The sequence below is a fragment of the Artemia sp. Qi Xiang Cuo genome, chromosome 3 (genome assembly GCF_049724085.1).
Source record: "Artemia sp. Qi Xiang Cuo chromosome 3, ASM4972408v1, whole genome shotgun sequence".
Classification (NCBI taxonomy): domain Eukaryota; kingdom Metazoa; phylum Arthropoda; class Branchiopoda; order Anostraca; family Artemiidae; genus Artemia; species Artemia sp. Qi Xiang Cuo.
Window position 1 is genome coordinate 44,400,805 of NC_142796.1, and position 19,729 is coordinate 44,420,533.

The 19,729-nt window shown below is 34.0% G+C and overlaps 1 protein-coding gene across 1 annotated transcript in view; it reads right to left on the minus strand.

The window, feature by feature from the left end:
- Positions 1–893: 893 nt before the first annotated feature.
- The window catches only part of LOC148954142 (major facilitator superfamily domain-containing protein 6-like), a 41,945-nt gene continuing 23,109 nt past the window's right edge, over positions 894–19,729 (minus strand). The window contains exons 4-10 of the mRNA XM_089086937.1: positions 19,000–19,635; positions 15,414–15,499; positions 12,733–12,904; positions 8,941–9,085; positions 6,179–6,330; positions 4,036–4,194; positions 894–1,325 (exon numbers count right to left, since the gene is read on the minus strand). Coding sequence (XP_088943063.1) covers positions 1,273–1,325; positions 4,036–4,194; positions 6,179–6,330; positions 8,941–9,085; positions 12,733–12,904; positions 15,414–15,499; positions 19,000–19,635 — 1,403 coding nt within the window. The 3' untranslated portion in view covers positions 894–1,272. The remainder of the gene's footprint in view (positions 1,326–4,035; positions 4,195–6,178; positions 6,331–8,940; positions 9,086–12,732; positions 12,905–15,413; positions 15,500–18,999; positions 19,636–19,729) is intronic.

The following is a 19,729-nucleotide window of genomic DNA, read 5'->3' on the forward strand; positions in this document are numbered from 1 at the left end:
AAATAAATAAAAAAAAAATACAGTGTGCCAACATCGTTCCTATATACCATCAGGGCATAACTTAAAACCCTTGCCCTGAGGGTTGTGGGGGAGTGTCCTCCTCAAAAACATATTTTCTATCTGAAAATCAACTACGCTGAATAAAATGGCTATCTCAAAATTTTAATTGAATGTGTTTGGGGGAATGATGGGCGTGGGGGTGGGTCTTAGTTGCCCTCCAGTCACTTTTGACTACTAAAAACGGCACTAGCCACTCCAATTTCCAATTGAATGAGCCCTTCTCGAAGTTTCTACGACAACTCCTTCAATACGAAGTGCCCGGGTATGAAAAAAAAAAATTACATTGTGCCAACATCATTCTTTACTTAGGCAGCGCTGTTGCGCTGCCTATAATACTGAATTAAAACTATAAGTTTCGTTTGGTTCCCATTTAGTTTCAATTTTCTGAGATCTCAAGTAGGTTCTCAATTTGTCTGCATTTCTTCCCCTGATTTTGCCACAAGTGCAATAACATATAAAAACAGAACCATTGAAACGTCATATGTCCTAATTTTAAAGTTGGGGCCCAACTAATTAAAAAAAAACCTACCTTACCACAGCAGCAGCAGTCTATAACCAATGCTATTTTCCTTTCCTTCGCCAGATTTACCTGGGATAAGATCCCATCTATCCCTATTCTGATTCCCTTTTGAACTCATCCCTGATTGAATCACTTTTCTATTAGTGGCACAGTAGTCGCACAAAACTTCGTTTTCTAAAGGAGAAGTGTGACTAGTGTGCCTAAAGCCTCATTTAATCAAAACGGGCAGAAACAAAAAAGGGACAAATTGCACTATTATTATTTGCCTGGTAAGTAAACCCTAAATAGAGAAATGAAGCAGATTTATTTATTTTAATGACATGTATATTGGTGTTTCATTTTTAGAACACTTAAATGATTAGTAAACAGATGTCCCTGTTATCCCAGGGAGAGGTGACTGTTAAAATTTGCTTTAGTTTGCTTCAATCATAAAAAGAAGGATTTCAGTTCTGAACTGAAATTCTTAAGTAGAGCTAGAATATTTTTTTTTTAATTCTCCTGAGGTAACGAGATTCAAATGAACATCACAGAAATCTTATCTTAAACATTTAATGTAAAAAATAATTAGAATAGTTTAAAGGGATGTCTAGTTTTCTTAGAACTCATTATTAAAAACTCATTATTTAATTTTAAATAGATAAGATCAGACGTCTTTTAGAGTAAAAATTGATTTCCTGGAGCAGCATATTCGGCTATGAATTGGAAAAGAAAGGTGTTTTGGACTCTTCTTCTATTTCTTTCATTCCTAAAAAAAGAAAATATTGTAAGTAACAAAATCCAAGGGAATACGGTCTTCCAAAATTTGCACCCTCGGGAATTGACAAGCGAACACATGAATTAATACTTCTAGAGTCACTGTGGTACAGCGTCTGGCGTCTACAATCAAAAGAACAAAATTACAAAGAAACCTGGATATTTGATTTAGTCAAACGGCAATATTATAGAAATAAAGTTTATATTTTCCCGTAAGCGATAATTAATCAGTTTTTTGTTTTCAAGAATTATTTTAAGCCAAAATCTAGCCGATTTAAAGACGGTGTAAGCAGGTTTAGAATAATTATGCTAAGTTAAAGATTCTACTTGACTTCAACATGAGAGGCCTACTAGTGACATAATTCTGCTTTCTCATCCCTCCCTTATATTTTAAGACACTTAAGAAGGCTAAATTACAGAAGATTTGGGTTCAAACATTTCAAATATTAGATAGTAGTGGTGATTTCCTTTTCGACACTAGCGCCAGTTTTCATTCTTATAAATTCCTCATAATTTTGTAACAAAGCATATGTTGACCTAACTGTATAGAATAAACGTATAGTGTGAGCAAGGCCGTATCAAGGAGAGGGGGTTACAGGGTTTGAACCCCCTCACCCGAAAATTGTGTCCAACCCATGCACATAACTAAATTTTTGATGCGTTTTTCATTTTTTTTAACCTCCCCCCTCCGAAAAAATCCAGGACATGCCCTTGAGTGTGAGATTAATTTCTTCTAGCTCCCCTCTTGCTTATCCATTCTAATTGCATGATAGCATTAAAAAAATTATGGAAGAGGACGAGATCAGACAAAAAACAATCGGAATGGCAATCCTTTCGGCCAATAATAAAATACTTGAAACAAATAATAATAAAAATAAAAAAATACTCCAGCTGAGACTCCCACCCAGCTCCAGCTTGTCCTGCTAAAAAACTTAATTTAGAAAGCAAATGGTGCGAAAAACCTTTGAAAACACATTTTTCATATTCGTCAAAATAGCAGAGCCTAGATAATTTGTTTTTCCATCAAATCATATTTTTTCTACATCAATTCAATCAAAATACTAGGACAAAATCTTCTCTAAATAAAATTAGGTCTTGGCTCAATTTTGCAGTAAATGAATATTTAGCTTATTTTTGCATCAAATAAGACCTTAGCTAGATTTCCATAAAAAAAACGAATTAAAACTATAAGTTTCGTTTCGTAAACATTTAGTGGCAATTTTTTGAGATCTCAAGTAAGTTTTCAATTTGTCTACATGTCCTCCTCTTATTTTGCCACAAGTGCAATAACATCTGCAAACAAAACCATTAAAACGTCATATGTCCTAATTTTACGGTTAGAACCCATCTATTTTCAAAAAACCTACCGTATCATTAATGAGTTTATAAAATAGCTAAGATAAGAATGAGCTACTTTGCCTCAATCCCATGGTACTACTGAAAATCATGAAAGTACATTTACCAAAACAATTACCTCATTTTTATCCCCTCGTAGCCTACATAGATCGTAAGAGACGAAGGAGGAGGAGGATGTCGAAGGAGGATGAGCCTATAGTTACTAGTCTATTCGTAATCTTATCATCATCCCTTTTTTTTACCAGGTATTTTACGTATAAAATATGCACCCACCGTCTTTACTACTTCACACGGGGTTCATCAAGTGGAAATATTAGATTCTTATCATGGCTCTGGTCAAATCATAATAACCAACACTAAGTAAGATAGCCTCAAACTAACTGAGAATAAAGTACTCTTCAACAGTTTATAGATTCTTGCTGGTAGGCCATATGGCATAGGAGATTTATTCAGAATATTCAGGAGATTTATTTACTACTTCCTCCACCTCTTCTTTTGGTATTTTGTTATTATTTAGAGAGCCTTCTCGTAAATTCTGAATAATATTGAAGGCCCTAAAGAAAGTGAAGAATGCGGTATTGAAGATTAAAAACTATGCTAGAAGACAGAAAATCAGCCTCATGGTGCTGGTACCAAGTGCTCCCGATTGTTTATTTTTTCAATAGACGTGCTAATAAGAGTTTGGTGAAGACCATTATCTTAAGTTAAAATTACTAATTGAGTATCAATTTGTGTTCAGATGCGAACAAAATTTCTCCCATTAGTAAAGATTAGAGGAATCCTAATTATTATAATGGCTTAAAAACCTGTCCTCAATGCGGTTTTTAAGGGATGTATTTGGAATTTTCTTTTTGTTTAAGGAACCAGGAAAGCTCAAGGAAGATTGGTTTAATTGTGGTAATGATGAGCTGCTCGATGGGGTCGTCAGCTGAACATCTCCTAGGTATATACTGCCAATTTTATTTTAAAATGTTTCAAAAACCTTTAGAATGCTCAGAGGGTCTAGAAGCAATAGCGGTTTCAGGCCCCATAATCTGGGGGAAGGGGCAATGTATACCACATGAGTGTAAAAATAAAAGGGAGAGATCCTGCCCCCCCCCAACCCTGCCAAGGGCTAGAGCCCCCACTGTTTAGAAGGTTTAAAAGGTTTAGAAGCCCGTAATTAAGAAGTTTTGATTTAATTAAATCAGTCTCTTTCTTAAGTTTCATTGCAACAGTTTTCTATATGTCTTTGTCGAGATTTACACCATTGTAATATGAATTAGGCAGCACCTCTTCAAGAACAACCCCCGACATAGAATCAAGTCACAACAGATGGGATAAAATCACAGAAAAAAGAAGCTTACGCTGTATCCTCTTGCTTTCAATTCGTTTCAAAATAAGAGCGTCAGTCAACCAATAACATGCACCAAATATTAATGCTGCATATGCGAGTATTTTAAAAGTTTCCCTTGTTCCAAAACGAGATATAAGAATTCCTCCAACAAATGCACCACTGCTTCTACCTGTAAAAGACAGTTTCTTTTAATTTGAATTAGTAATTCCTTTTTTTATTGTAGGAATAATACATATTTATAATTTCTTAGACCACACTGTTTTTGCATTTAAAGAATTTAAAAGAGAAAAAACAGGTATAATTTAAATAAAACAGTGGAACAAAAAAAGCAACAACAACAAACTTTAAAACATAAAATCGGGAAGAAAGAGCGAGGACAGTTAAGAGCCAGTAAAAAAATTGAAAAATTATGTAAATATTTCGGTTATGCAAATATGCAAATGTTTTATCTTGATTAGCCAGTGTGGTTTCACAAATTATTTACAACAAACTTTAAATAATAAAAATCCGAATATTTCGACTCCACGTCTGGGAGCCTTTGTCAACGGAAAAAAAATCAATAAAAGTTAAATTAAATTAAACGCAACATGTAAGGAAAAAGACACAAAAAAACAAATACACACAAAACAAATAAATAAAACTCACATCTTAATAACCCCCAAATGCTGCAATAACTGTAAATAGCCTGAATAAGCACACAGAAATGACAAAAGATTGTCTCTATTACACCAGATTGTCTCTCGTATAATTTCATTTTAGCAATGAGAGTTAGCAAAAATGAAATGCTATATTTATTTAAAAGAATTTACATAAGCCCCTGGTCATCACCCATGATCAAAATTACAAGGTTAAGAGTATTTGAACTATATAAACAATCTAAGGTTACACGGCAACAGGTCAATGTATGATATATTGAATAGATTTTTTATTTGCTAAGTAACTGCGGTCCGTTGACTCTTTCCTGCATTGACCTCATCCCGACTTTCGCTCACAAGGTTGATACTTGTTTGGAGACTATTATGTTACACATTACCATTTGAAGTTTTGACATAACAATTCTACGTTTTTCAGTTAAATTCTAATCAATTCCCCCAAATAAAATTGATCGCAATGAATTCATAATTCTTCGTCTCTTAAAATTAATTGGTGAATCACACTAGACAAAACAATTAACTATGAAATGATCTGATTGACCTATGTTTCGTTTTAAGCTGGTACCTTCATGAACGCAATTAACTTCAAGAGCATGAACATGCTCTGTTGAAAAGTTCCCATGAATATCGGGGAATTCAGATTGTTAAGTGATACAGCTGAAATCTTTGGCATTTGGATGAATAAGAATAACAGACAAAAACTAGTATTTTATCAACAGTAATCAATGCTGTATTTAGGATATTTTTTCGGGGAGGGGGCCTACAGAAAAACTTCAAAAAAAGCATCATAAATTCGTTCTTATGCATTTTCCTTACGTTTTAATGGGCCGGGAAAATTTTTGGGAGGAAGGTTGACACTTGTCAACCCCCTCCCCCTGGATACGACCTTGATTGTTATCCATTTTCCAAAAGAGGATAAAATGAAGCTTAAAAAAGTGAATTTCCCAATACAGGATAAAATAAAGCTTAAAAAAGTGAATGCACAGTTTACCCTTTCAGTCAATGTTAATTAGCCTATGAAATGGCCTATGAATTAGCCAATGAAAGTCGGTGGCACCCATGAAAGCGTGCTTATTCTCGTTGGATGTACATCAAACTTACTACGATGCATTCAAAATAAAGTGATTTCAGCGATATTAAATCTTCTCGGAAACACGGAAACGGATATGCAAAAAAAAGAGAAGCTAATTATGGTTTGCACAATTAGAAACTAAGAAATGGCTAATAGACCAGGTTTACTCTTCTTTCTTTCTCTCTCAACCCCCCCCCCCCCGTCTCGATCTCTCGTCAACTCATTTTCCCACCTTCAATCTCTTCCTCGTACGAAGGACGAACAGAAGTTCTCTGTTTTAGCGCATTCGTACAAACTCTAAATTCGATTAAAACAATTAACCACATGCACAACGTAATGTTTTTAAACCTGACTGGAATTCAAACAGTGTCTAGCTTTCATCCAAATTGATTTTCGTAGGAAATTCATGTTCAGACTGTGCAACTTACCTAGCTGGTAATGAATAGAACAATATACTGCAGTCAGGGTTGCCAGAAGCCCTTTTGGCGCTTTAATTGAGCAGAATTTGCATGCTGCACTTTGTAAAATATGGTAAGACAGGAATTTTAGGCACTCCAGCACCAAAGTATTCCATGGGTTTCTAGATAGAAGAAAAAGATTAAAAAAAAAAAAAAAACAGTTGAAGTTAGTATACAACAGTTTAATTTAGGGTTGATTTCAAACATCCGGAAAAAGTAAACCATAGGTTTGTGACCTAAAAACCTTTCATGCTGGAAAACTTTTTTACTGAAAAATATCAAGGAATGTGATTGGGTTATAAAAGCCCACCAAAGGTCAGCAAAATCAAAGAACGTGTTTTTTTTTGCTATGGAAATGAGAGTAATCACTCTTTTTGTCTTTGCACTTCTCTTCAGCCTTTTTTCCAGGTCTTTTAGTTATTATGATTATGAATATGAAATTGGATTATGGAAAAACAAAACAAAAGCCCTCAATTCAATAAAGAAAGCAACCTTTAGAAACTTCTTGCTGTTTTGAGACACAAAATTTCTTTAAATCTTATTTAATCCTGCAGTATGGGAAACATCCGAATTGTAAAAAAGATTTAATAGCTAGTAAGGCCATATCTAAGGAGGGGGGGGGGAGTATCGGTTTTCCCTCCCCCCCCCCCCGAATTTTTTTCCAACCCATAAAAAATAGGAAAATTGCATATAAACAAAATGTTTGACGCGTTTTGTAAATATTTTTTAGTAGCCCCCCCCCCTAAATAAAAATCCTGGATACACCCTTGATAACCGGGATAACCATTTTGACATGTGCCCCATTCTTTAAGTCAAGCGTTCTTAACTTTCAGACAAATTTTGTTAATAAAAGTCTAACACAGGTGCTCTTACACTGTTCGATTACTTTAAATTCACTGTTTGTGTTTGAAATTGATTACTCTAAATAAAAAAAGAACAATTATTCTTTTTTCATAAACGAGAGACCCTCAGTATCGCATTTCTGAATAAACAATGTTTATTTATGAATTTTTATAATAAATAAAACGCGTTTTGTTAGCCATAGGTAAGAATTTATGTTTTGTGCCTATGTTAGATTATATCACATTGGAAGATAGTGATTTGATGAAAAAAAGCAGATTTTCTGTTAAAATGTGCCTGAGTTAATATTTGACTAAATCTGATTGAGTTATTAAACGATTAATGTTTGATAAAGTACCTGCTCATAATTGACATTTTATTACTCACTTGTTTGCTTTAATTCTCCAGCAGAATTGACACCAGCACAAACAGAGCATAAAATATTAGGTCCCTGGGCGATCATAGGGGGAGGGGATGGTAAATTGTGTAAGGTAGTATCCAATCTTATCATGGCAGCCATTTTCAGATGGGGGGTCGCAAACCCTACTAACCCTAAGACTGTGGACTTTTGATCCACTGGTGAAAGCACCGACATGGTAAAGGCACCCCTTTACCGTATGCTTAGTTCATATTGGTCAATACCTAACGAGCGGAACGTGGGGGCGTAAATTGAGCGCCAGTACAATGATGAAGCGACAACTCCCTAGAGTTCTCCGGAGAAGTTGTATTATAATATTTTGCCCCTTAAACCTGATCTGAATTGGCAGCGTGGTTTGTCTTAATCAGAAGATTACAATGAGAAGGGTTATGAAATTTTGAGCAAAAACGTGAATAAAATTTCAGAATAAACAGTGGGTTGCCACCTCTTTTGCACCAAGTTGATACATTTTTCTAAACGAAAAAAAAAGGCTCTAAAATTAACATCAAGATTGGTCGAAACGAGCCCCTTCACATAGACAGGAGCTTTCGGCCTTTTAACCATTTAAAATCTTCGAGCTCCCCATCAAATATTTACTGACCTCCATCTTGGAACTGGGCGTGCAGCTACATGATATTTTAATTAAGCATTAAATGGCTACTAAGCAATAAATGCCAAATTAACTGAAATTTAAAACCTGACAGTGAAAAATCGAAAACAATTCATGAAACAGAATAGAAAATAATAATTTTTTCTAAGTAAAAATAAAACCTCTTTAGCAGTCATTGTAATGAGTTGACCACGCCAAAGAGTTTTTTTTTTGAAAAGATTTAAAAAGAATTTGGACTTTGAAAACACTCTTATCAATATCAGAAGTTATAAATATTCCTAATAAATCATAATTCTGAACCTAAATGAGGTTAATGAAACTATAACAGAAACTGCTTTTCAAACCACAAAATATGCAGGTGGTCACTTTATAGGGTAGAAAGATGTCAAAGGAAACATCTCAAAGAATATTTCCACTTCATATGAGGAGGTAAAAAGCAAAGATTTGAGAAGATCGGGATACAGGATGAACGTGCAGATCTCCATAAGCGTAATAAAGAAAAGAGAAAATACCCCTCTCCCTCCCTTCCTGCTAAAGAATACAGCATATTTGAGACTACCTCATGGAATGTTCTAAATTTTAGTCAATTTTTGTACATAAGAATTGGTTAAAATTTGCCCCCCCCCTTCAAAACAGTTAGAAAAAAGGACAACAACCCATATGAGTGTATCTGAAAAAGTTAGGATGATTATTTAGGATGTACAAATTTATAAGCTTATGGTGAATAAGATGAATAAGGCGAATAGGGTATGCTTGTATTTTCCGATCTAATTCTGTTTTTTCGGCTGTGGCTTACGAAGTAGGCTGGCTGAAAAGTCTGTTAGACTTAAAGTGAAAGTACTCTGCATAAACCTTGCAACTTACGTCATGAGGCTAAATCCAATGTATCTGACGGCATACGACCAAAATGCCACTACAATAATCGTCACTATTCCAACCTCCTTGATAATTTTATTTGAAAAGCAGAGAAAAGGGAGTCCAAAAATGCATCCAACAGTTACAGACAAACCTAAAATAAAAGATAAATTAAAAACTTGTTTCAATGCCGGTTAATTCTCGTCATAGTTGAGGTAGATACTTATGTTAAATGGCAAACAACAGTAAAAAGTACTATTTAATCTTTACTTAATATCGTAAATAAGACAAATAATACTAATAACACCGAGGCCGAACACTTAAATTTTTTCATCGTTCCTAGTACCTCAGTAGACTTCACAATTTACTTGTTCTAATCTAAGACTTCACAGATTACCAACTTGAATTTCGAAAGTGATTTGGTTGTGCTCAGGCTCATTATATTCTTGGAGTTGTTGAAGCAGGCTATTCGACAGAAAAATGCACTCTAACTTTGTACTGTTGACATTTCTGATGCTTTTGACACTGTTGTTCATTCTCAGTCTCTTTTGACACTTATTCTTGCTAGTGTTAATTCATTAGTTGTGTCAGTGCTATATTATTAGCATTTAAAACTTAATGCTTGCGTGCGGTGGCAAATCAGTATTTCTGATCAAATTTTCGTTAAAAAAGGTGCCAAACAAGGTGGTGTACTGTCACAATATATTTTCAAAATATTCTTTGTAATTATTTCCGTTCTTTGTCGAGAAGTGTATATTATGGTGGTATTGTTCTGAATCATGTTGCTTACGCGGATCACGTTCTCTTGAAAAGTAGAACACGAAATGGTCTTGAAAGCAATATACGAAAATGCAGTTTTTTGTCAAAAAAGTGATTTTACTTTCAATTTTGTGTTTTGTTAATTAGGAAAGGCGCTAGATGTAGCAGTTGAATTTAAAATGACTTCTTAAACAGCTCTCTATGAGGTTCCAGTGCCCCGCTAACTAAAGAGAAGGAAAAAAAGGAAAAAGATGTTTGACATGAAAAAAAGTGATTTTCCTTGTTGTTCAAGCCAAGGAATGTTCCTTGTTGTTGAAGCTAAGGGATTGTAAGTTTCCTGTATAGTGTTTTCGGCCAAGGTGATTCCAACGGTGTACCGTTTGTTTCATACCAATCCCATTTTAGCGGTTAAGGACTAATTTTTTTGTTCGCTCCTTTACTAGTTTACTAGTTTGTTCACGCCTTTACTAGTCACTCCATTACGGTTTCAGGGCCATGTTCGTTCTTTACTAGATTACTGCTGTCGCTGGGACAAACGATCTTTATTCTCCTATTGAGTCACTAGCCAAAACAAGTTTATCTGTAAATTCTGCAAATTATAAATGTTTTATGTTTTTAATCTACTTCAAATCTACCTATCTACTTGAATGGTTCTTTGCTGACTAGATTGACGAAAATTAATTGGCTTGACATTTCTTTCTGTTCAGCTCTGTTTTCAACATGTTTCGAGTTAGTTAGTTTAACGATTAAAAAAATAAAATTACTTATGGAAAAAATTGTCCCACCGGTGGTCGACTTAATCAAAATGGTATTTGCGGATTTTATGGTTTATTTTGCATTCCAGCAGTATTTATTTCTTTGGGTTTGCTAGTCTTCTCCAGAAAAAGGATTATAAAAAATTGAGAGTTGTATATTTTCGTTATGTAAAATATCTTTGTTTTTGTTTTCTTCTTATGTTTGTTTGTGTGTTTGTTTAAACTTTACAAAAATTTGCAGTTAAGTGCTATCCATTTGATGAATATAAATTCAATTGGTAACTATTTTGAAAATGAGAATATTTTAATAACCTTAAAAAAAATAATACTCAGGTATGGACCGCAACCCACCCAATCTTTCTTACTACAAAAATAGTAAGATTGTGTTGCGGTTCCAGCTTGATGATGCTCCTTTTAGCTTGATAAACTAGCATTTGAGATGAGTTCAAAATCAGTCTGTCTTTTAGAGTTAATAATCCTTTGTCCATCGGTTTTTTTTTATCGTGATTATGGTTAGTTTTTAATTTGTGTGTTGCAAATGTACAACTTATAGATTATCATTTTGATTATCTTTGTTAAGAGTTTAGGATTAACTGGTTTGAAATTTCTTATAAATTATTCAATCAGTGGTTCCCAACCGATTTCTGACCATGCTCCACCTAGGCATTTCTAAACTCCTGGTGCCCCCTCCCTTGTCATACTAAAAAAAATTTATCAGAAATTGTATATGTATTTACCTGAAGGAAGCTTAAAAGGCCATTAACTTGGTATTTTTTTTTCAGGTCGTCTTCTAGGCATATCTTATGCTAATGAAAAATATTATCGGTATAAAACACCTTTTATACAATGCATTACATTATTGCCACACTGTCAGTATCTTTTTTGTTCTTTGAATGTATATCAATGTGACGTCATTCACATGAATTTTTTTTTTCAAAATTAAGGCTCTAAAGTCAGCCAAAGGGTGCACGTCCAACCCACGACCCACAAAAATATCACCACGCCCCGCCGAAGGGGCCTGCACCACATGTTGGGAATCACAGGACTAGATAATAATTTTAAACTAAGCAGATGTTAAAGGCGATAAACAAGTTCTTAAATATACTGGTGCCCTGCAAGAACTAGTAGTATCTTAAATATTCTTATATTTTCAAATAGAAGGCTAAAGGGATGAAAAGATTTGATCTCTTCTATTTGTCTTATACATGAATTAAGACGAGGTGAAATATGCAAAACCTTGATGATTAATGAAAGAAATTCGTGGACGCGTTCAAAATTTAACTCATAATAATTTCTAAGGTAAGCAAGAAGAAGAAAAAAGAAACGCTTCCAAGCGTAAAACTATTACAAATGACCTTCAATAAATAAATGAAACCCAAAACGAATAAAAACTACAATAAATAACCGGGTCAAACTCAAAACGAGCGAAAATTAACATGAGTAGGGCTGACAACCCTCATGCCTTCTCAAGACCAGAACATAATTTGCACTCTACTGAAAAAAAAAACAATAAAAAAAAAAAAAAACACAGATGACCGTGGATTGTGATTTTAATATACATATACTGATATTTATTCCTTAGAGTTTTAGTAATGTTTCAATTAATAAAATCAAAAAAGGGAAAACATAAAAGAAATTTCAATAAAGTACAAGTTATGTTCTGGTCTTGAGAAGGCATAGGGGTTGTCAGCCTACTCATGTTAATTTTTGCTCGATCCTTAGTTGCTTCAAAAAATGGGATTTTATTTTCGAAGGTTTAGGAAAGATAAAAAAAAAATTTCCAAAAATCCACGTTAACATCAATTGAAAAAAAAAACAAAAAACACTGATAATTCCGATTGCGGTTTTTACAAAGATTTTGATTTTTTCCAAAACTCCAAGCAACCAGCTATTTAGAAAAAATAACAATAGTTTCTAGTGTTTACTAATATGCTTGACAAGTGAGAATGTTCTTAAGGATATTTTGTAATTGACTTGGCCGACTTGTTTTTTAACGAACCGTAAATATAGCAACTGGTAAGTGTCCGTAATTCCCAGCCCATCACTAATGTGAAAATTATCATTGAAAAGCAGTCGACAAAAAGGCAATTCCATATTTTCACCAACTATGTTGCACTCAAAAATGCTTACGAAAATCAGTAGCAAAAAGTAAAGAGTGGAGGGTTAAGGGTGTAGTCCCCACATATATAAAAATGTTGGAACCCTTTGAGTTTTAGAGTCACTCTTTTCTTTTATTTAAAAACTAGTCTTTTATTTATTCAATAGCTAAAAGTAGCCTAGAACTCACCAAGCAAAAAGTTTGGGGTTTTGATGTCGTCAACAAGGAAAATGAAAAGATAATTATCCATAAATCCAAAATTAGTTCCAAGGAACAGCATAAACACAAGAAACACCGGTATCTCAGGTATCGTAAGCAATTGTTGGAGATTCTTAAGAAACGACCCCTCAGGTTTATCAGCCTGGAATAAATAATGTGTGATCAGAAAGGCAACTATTGAATTTAAATTTAAAATTAAGAAACACAAGATACAGGTCAACTATAAAAAAAGGTGGCGTTATGAAGAAACTAATATGGTAAAAAAAAAGAATTCCAGGATGAGCAGTTACAAAAGTTCGAAAACAAATTAAATAAAATTTTCTTAGAAAGCATTTCATAACGTCTTTTCATCAAATATCATAATGACCAATTCAATTCAAATGAATTTTTCAACTGAAATTTCAATTAGATTGAATTCAATTGAAAAAAACTCCATTGAATTGAATTCAATTTAAAAAATTCAACTGAATTGAAGTCAATTGAAATTTTTCAATTTAATTTCGAATTTCCACATTTTAATTTTTGCATACTTCACTTAATATTATTGTGATTTAGCGGCAACCTTGGGACTTTTATGAATTTTTACCTTATTTTAGTGTGAAATGGTTTCTTTAAGTGTGAAAGATTATACTAACGCAAAGTAGCTTGACCACTTATGGTTCGTTCAGACACACTGGAAAACAGATGAGAAAAACCGATCGGTACGAGAAGAGAAGTGTTCAAACGATAAGTGCAAAATTTTTCCTAAAAAGCACAGATAACATACACTTATACGCGCCAAGTCTCTAAGCCAACGGCATTCCTTGCCAAGTATTTCCCTCTTTCCCGTTAGTTTTATACAAAGCATTACTTGTGTTGGATAAAAACTGATTGTTCTTGATAGGAACCACTAAATCTAAAATCACTAAATCTTTCGCGTGCTTAACAGTTGACTTGCTTTCCACTTTCAAAACGTTTTCTCATTTTTGCTCAACGTCACACGAAAAACTGAGCGTTACTATGGAAAAAAACCAATTGATTTTACATAGATAAGTGAGGTTGTCCACTTGATCAATCTTTCCGTTACCCAACGTCACCTTTTCATCTTCACTTATTCCTAGCCTTGGCGACTTAGTTTTCTTAATATTAATTTTCAAACCTATTCAAGCACCCTGAGCTCGCGAAATCTCTAAATGTTCATTCATTTTGCTAAGACTAAGTCTTTCCCAATTAGTTTCGTGTCCTCCCATTACCTTTGTTGTGCTCCTAAGGACAAAGTCCATCAAAATGATTCATATAATGAGGATAGAGCCCAAGCCTGCTTAACTAATGATTTAATATGAAACCAGACTCAATTGAACTAACTAAACTGACTTTAAGAGACTCAACACCTTATAATTCCTAGACTGCCCACCTCAAAACCTCGCTCTTTAAACTAAAGTTTGACTTTTTGTCTTTGTTCGTTAAGCACGACGGTACTTACGTATTATCCAGAGAACACGCGAGAATTGTATCACGAAAAACTAGTCATGCAGCATCTTTAAAAAGACAATTCTTTTGTCTCGCTAGGCAGAACCTCGCTCCGTGAACCTGTGCCATGACCTTAGTAAAGTTCATCTTCTCTTTGAAGATATGGCTATTCTTGCGAATCAACAGTTGGTTAATGTTTGACTTTTTGTGAACGGACAGCACTGTCAAATCTACTAAAATAGTTTTTCAAACCGCATGCTTTAATTTTTATGGACGAACAACATTGTAAAACTCAGATATTCTTATATTCTTCAGATATTCTAAGTGCTTTCTTGCCCTCCACTTTTGGATCAGGAATACTCACATCGCTAAGAAATACAGAGTTTTTGATATTACATTGACAGTGGACATCCTTTGCTTAAGATTCCAAAAATGTAACGAAGGCATCGTTGATTTTCCACTGAATTGCATCCGTGTTTGAATAGTACTGATATTCATAAAAGACATTTTTTTTCTAATTCCCTAGCTCTGGTTTTGTTTGAATGGTGCGTAAATTCATTTTTTGTTGTTGTTTACTTATTTTGTTGTATTTTCGTTTGTGCATTTTAGCGTATTTTCTTTTTTTTTCCTTTATCCACTCCTCAATAACAGCATTTTTAATGTTTGTAGAGGGTAAAAATAAAGAACCATTGCTATTATTTATGCGTAAGGTAAATAACTAAAACTTAAAACTTTTTCTCACATGCTGACCAATAATATGTATGATGCAAGTACCGATTTCCTTATTGACTGCCTTCGACTGGGAGCGCAATGCTTGGTTGGGAGGCATATCATCCGACGCTTCCCGTGTTTTACATGTGAATTCACATGTAAGGTGAATAAACACTTAACCTAAATCAACTTAGAGCTTCACTCTTTACACTCTGCCATGAAGTTCCAACTTCTTTTAGACCACTTCTTTTTGCCTCTTTCCACCTCACTTGGGGACAATTTTGAAATCACTTGCGGTACTGCCCTACAAACTACACAAGTTTCAAACAACCGAAAGAAAAAACTTCGAAAGTAACGGTTCTCAGATAAGATCGTTACATGCAAAATGGCTATCTAAGATGGCTACAGGGGGCAAAACAAGTTTTAAAATGATGTCCTTGGCACTTTAAATAATTATAAATTGTTAAATGCAATGTTCATTTAAACCATACCTTAACGTCCAGTTTCCATACAAGAAGTGCGGCAAGGAGCCAAAAAGTATGTCCCACGATAAAAATTGAAGAATAGTCTCTGTAGCCTGCAAAAAATAAACACAATTTGAGTGAATCTAGCTTCAGCTATGGAGACAAATTCCAACTCAAATGTACTAGATCAGCAATCAACAGTCATAAAGCATTATCTGCCATACAGAAAATAAACTATGAATAGGGATGACAGAGTTGAGGAATTAAAAGATGAACTGTTCACTCTCCCCATTTAGTAGGAGATTCCCTGTAACTGTGACAATAGCTTTTAGTTCCACTTCATATCTATGGGTACAGATAGTAACATGGCTACACTATCTAAAGATATGATACTAGGCGTTTACTTGTTATTAATTTAAAAAAAACTTTTCGAAAAATAAGTTTTTAAAATAAATTTAATTTAAATTTTAAAATTAATAACTTTATATAAAATCAAACTTTAAATTCAAAAATAAAAACGACCAAAAATTACTATTAAGGAATAAATGAAACCCAAAACGAACATAAATTGAATAAACAATCATAGCAAAAAACATACAACAAGTAATAATATAAATGAATAAAAAGATCTTAAAGCAAGTAATGCTTAGATTGAATATTAAAATCCAGCTTAAAACGAAAACAAATATTTTGCTATTAAAGTATAAATGAAACTTAAAACGACAAGAAATTAAATAACAATCAATGCGAACAAACATACAATAGATATTAATGTAAATGAATGAATAAATCTTAAAACGAGTGAAACTTAAATTGAACATGCAAATCAAGTTTGAATCGAATAAAAATAACTACAAACAAGAGTTTGGGTATCGTCTCACTGCAGAAGCCTAAAACCTACCGCGTCATTGGCGCTTTATTGAAAACGAATTATATTACAAATGTTTTCTTTTGTACTTAATATTGAAAACAAATATTAAAACTACAGTAAAATTTTGAACTGATGAGCTTTTAGCAATTAATTTCATTATGCATCAAATATTTAGTTTAATTTATTAGTTCTTTTCAAGATTAGTCAAGACAAATATAGTTTCACTACAAGCAAAATTTGGATACTGCCCCCTTCTTTAACTGTAAAAACCTAAAGCCTTCTGCGTCATTGGTGCTTCACTTAAAACGAATTACTCGTATATTACAAATTTATTATTTTCCAGTTCTTACAGCATTGGAAATCTCTCTCAAAGAAAGTCCACAGCCTTTTCTTTGCGTCAATAATAGATTCATGGCTGAAAAACTCTACCGCTCTATTCACGTAACCTATGTTTTTAAACCACATGCTAATGATCGGGAAATATAGTTCAATAGCGGGTTCCAGACAAGTTCAGCTTTATCAAATTCATCCATTTAATTAATAAAAAAGTTCAAGCCCAAACTAGTCAGATTTCATTAGCACCAATCTCTATTCAATTATTGCATAAATATTAACCTACGATTTACTGTCCCACAAAACAGTAATACGCTTATACAAATAAATCCAGAATGAAAGTCCACAGGGAAATTTCACAGGTTGAGCAAGGTTATATCCGAAAAAACTATGGTGTTAACACAATGAAATTTGAATCAATACAGCCAACCCTTAAATTCCGAGCCTTAGCTTTACGGAATAAACTATTCAACTTCTGACTATATGCTTTATATGAATTAATATGACTAATATTATTACTTAACACTGACTTTTTACACAAACGAAACTGAATACTCTTCGTAACCCAGGGCTTCATTGACGTTTCGTAATATTTTTTCTTCTTCTTAGCCTAACAACAAGCAACTACCACAACTTTCACATTCACAACAATCACCTCATATTATCACCATTTAAAAAATTAAAACTATAATCTCAAAGCTCTTTTTTTTAACTTCAATAAGGATCAAACCCCTTTTCAACACCTCAGATCGCTCTAATCCCTGATTTATTCATATGAGAAGGTGAAGACACAATTATACCAAAGTGATCCGAAACATCATTTGCAAGAACACTAACTGTACTATGACCAGTATTTAAGAAAACCAGTATTTAAAGGGTGGCGATGAACAACCTGCTCGTGGTGGCCCTGCTTCTTCTAATCTTAGTAAACAGATCGAATGGTGGGACTTTGTCATGTAAATGCTCCACTCCAAACCCAACATAGGTACAACCCATGCCGGGGCACCACCTCTATTGCCAAGGATGGGTAAAAAGTGCTTTGGCTCCATTGACTCTCTCGAGTGCGTTAGTAAGAAGTTAGATGTAGAGTCGATGGCTATTTCCTACAAGTACATAAATTCACCTCCTTTTTTAGAGATTTCTTGTATTGTGCCCCCTATTGTCCGACTGACAAGACAGATATGATGGTAGAGAGCTTGTTCCAATTATTTTAAGGCTGGCACGCCTAGAACAGAGTTTTCGAAGAACAGTTTTATTCAACGTTAAACTTTGATTTGGAATGATCTTCCTGACGCTGTTATCTCTAAAGGCTTCTATGTTGAATCTTTCAAAAGAAGGTTCAACAGCCATCTAAAATTTCATGAAATGACTAGCGGCAAATCAGACATTTAACCATACCTTGCACCCCAAATTTAGGAATAAAAAAAGAAAATATTATCAATCAATGTCGCTGAATCATGGGTCATCCTAGAATATATATCAATAGTCAGTTTTAACCCTTAACCCGGCACAGTGTTTAGGTACCCAAGGACTTTACCCTAGCAAGGCTTGGAATGTTATAAAATACGTGATAAGCACAAATAATCCTGATACCGTTTTTAATTTTGCTGATAATGAATATATTCACCAAATAGCTGAATGTATGTGTGAGCTTTTTTCTAGTGTAGGAGGCAGGTTAGCTCGTCGGTTGAACACCATTCTAATGATGGTTATTTTACTCAATTTTTACCTGAAAGTAGCGTGCCATCACTGAATTTGCGAACGGTTGCTAAAAAAGAATTGAATGACGTGGTAAAGAATATGCGAAATAGTACAACGGGGTCTGATCAGTGAGAGTATGTAAGACAATATTTCCTGTGACATCACATCAAATTCTGAACTTGATTGATGAAAGTTTAAAAAATGGCACATCCAACACTAGAGTTATCCCTTTATTTAAAGAGGAGATGAGAACAATGTGAAAATTATGGTGCTTGCAATCGATGGTTCGCGTAGCACATGTGCCGATCTCCTGATTCTCTACCTTGACCCGGGAGTACAATACGTGGCTAGCGGTAAATCGCCCAAAAGACATTGAGAAAAAGGAGATACAATTTAAAAAAGAAAGCAAAAAAAAAAATAAACAGAAGAAACATGTCTTCAAATTACAATATCATATTAAAAATAAAAATTTGTTCAAAGACATACTTTTTATAAAGGTAATTTATCAAGCAAAAGTAATAATATAACGCGGGTTATATTTATTAGAAATAAAGTTTTATTTTTTATCTAGTATCAATTTATGCAATGTATCTGTTATTTTTATCCTTCGAATTTCTTTCAAAATAGCCACTAAACTTTGTAAACTTTTTCTCCTGATAATCAATATATTTATCACAATATATTTTTTGTACTTAAAGTGACAATTACCTTTCAATGAGCCAAGCCAATCAGCAAGGATGCCAACAAAGGGGGAGACGGTCGACAGTCCAAACATAGAGAAGAATCTTTGTTTCCCATAATCTCCATTATGCTCCTTCACCATAGCTAATGTTATGGCATCAAATGAGCAAAAAGTGCTTGCAAGCATTGCTGTAGACACTCCTCGTACTAAGAAATAAATCCAAAAGCCACGCATATGACTAGCCTGATATTCAGCATCTCGACTTTCATCTTCAAGCCGTAGCCCAACAATCTGGATTTCCACTGGAGTCAAGCATTCCGTTATGTCTAAATCTACATCTACGTCTCCCGTAATGATAAGACCCTCTTCCTCTTTGGGTATAAAAGTTATGAGTGTTTCTTCATGAACACAATGTTGAGTTTCGCTAGGAGGTATTACAAACCTTATTGCTAATGATGGTGATGACGTGTTCCACGTATCAGTCGTTATTTGGATTTGTGTTTCATTGTTGATAGAGTAAAGAATAGCAGAAGCATTATAGGCTTCAAATCCATCAGGAATTCTTGCATCAGCAAGTAAAATACAAGTTTGAGATATAACAGCAGCAATGAGAGTCCCAATTAGAACGTAGCGATATTGACCAAGCTTGTCGGATATCATACCTAAAAAAAGGACCACAAGATAAGCGATTTCTCGAGCAAAGGAGTTTTTAGAACCTTATTCATCATTTCAAGTGGGAATGTGAAACAGCAAAAC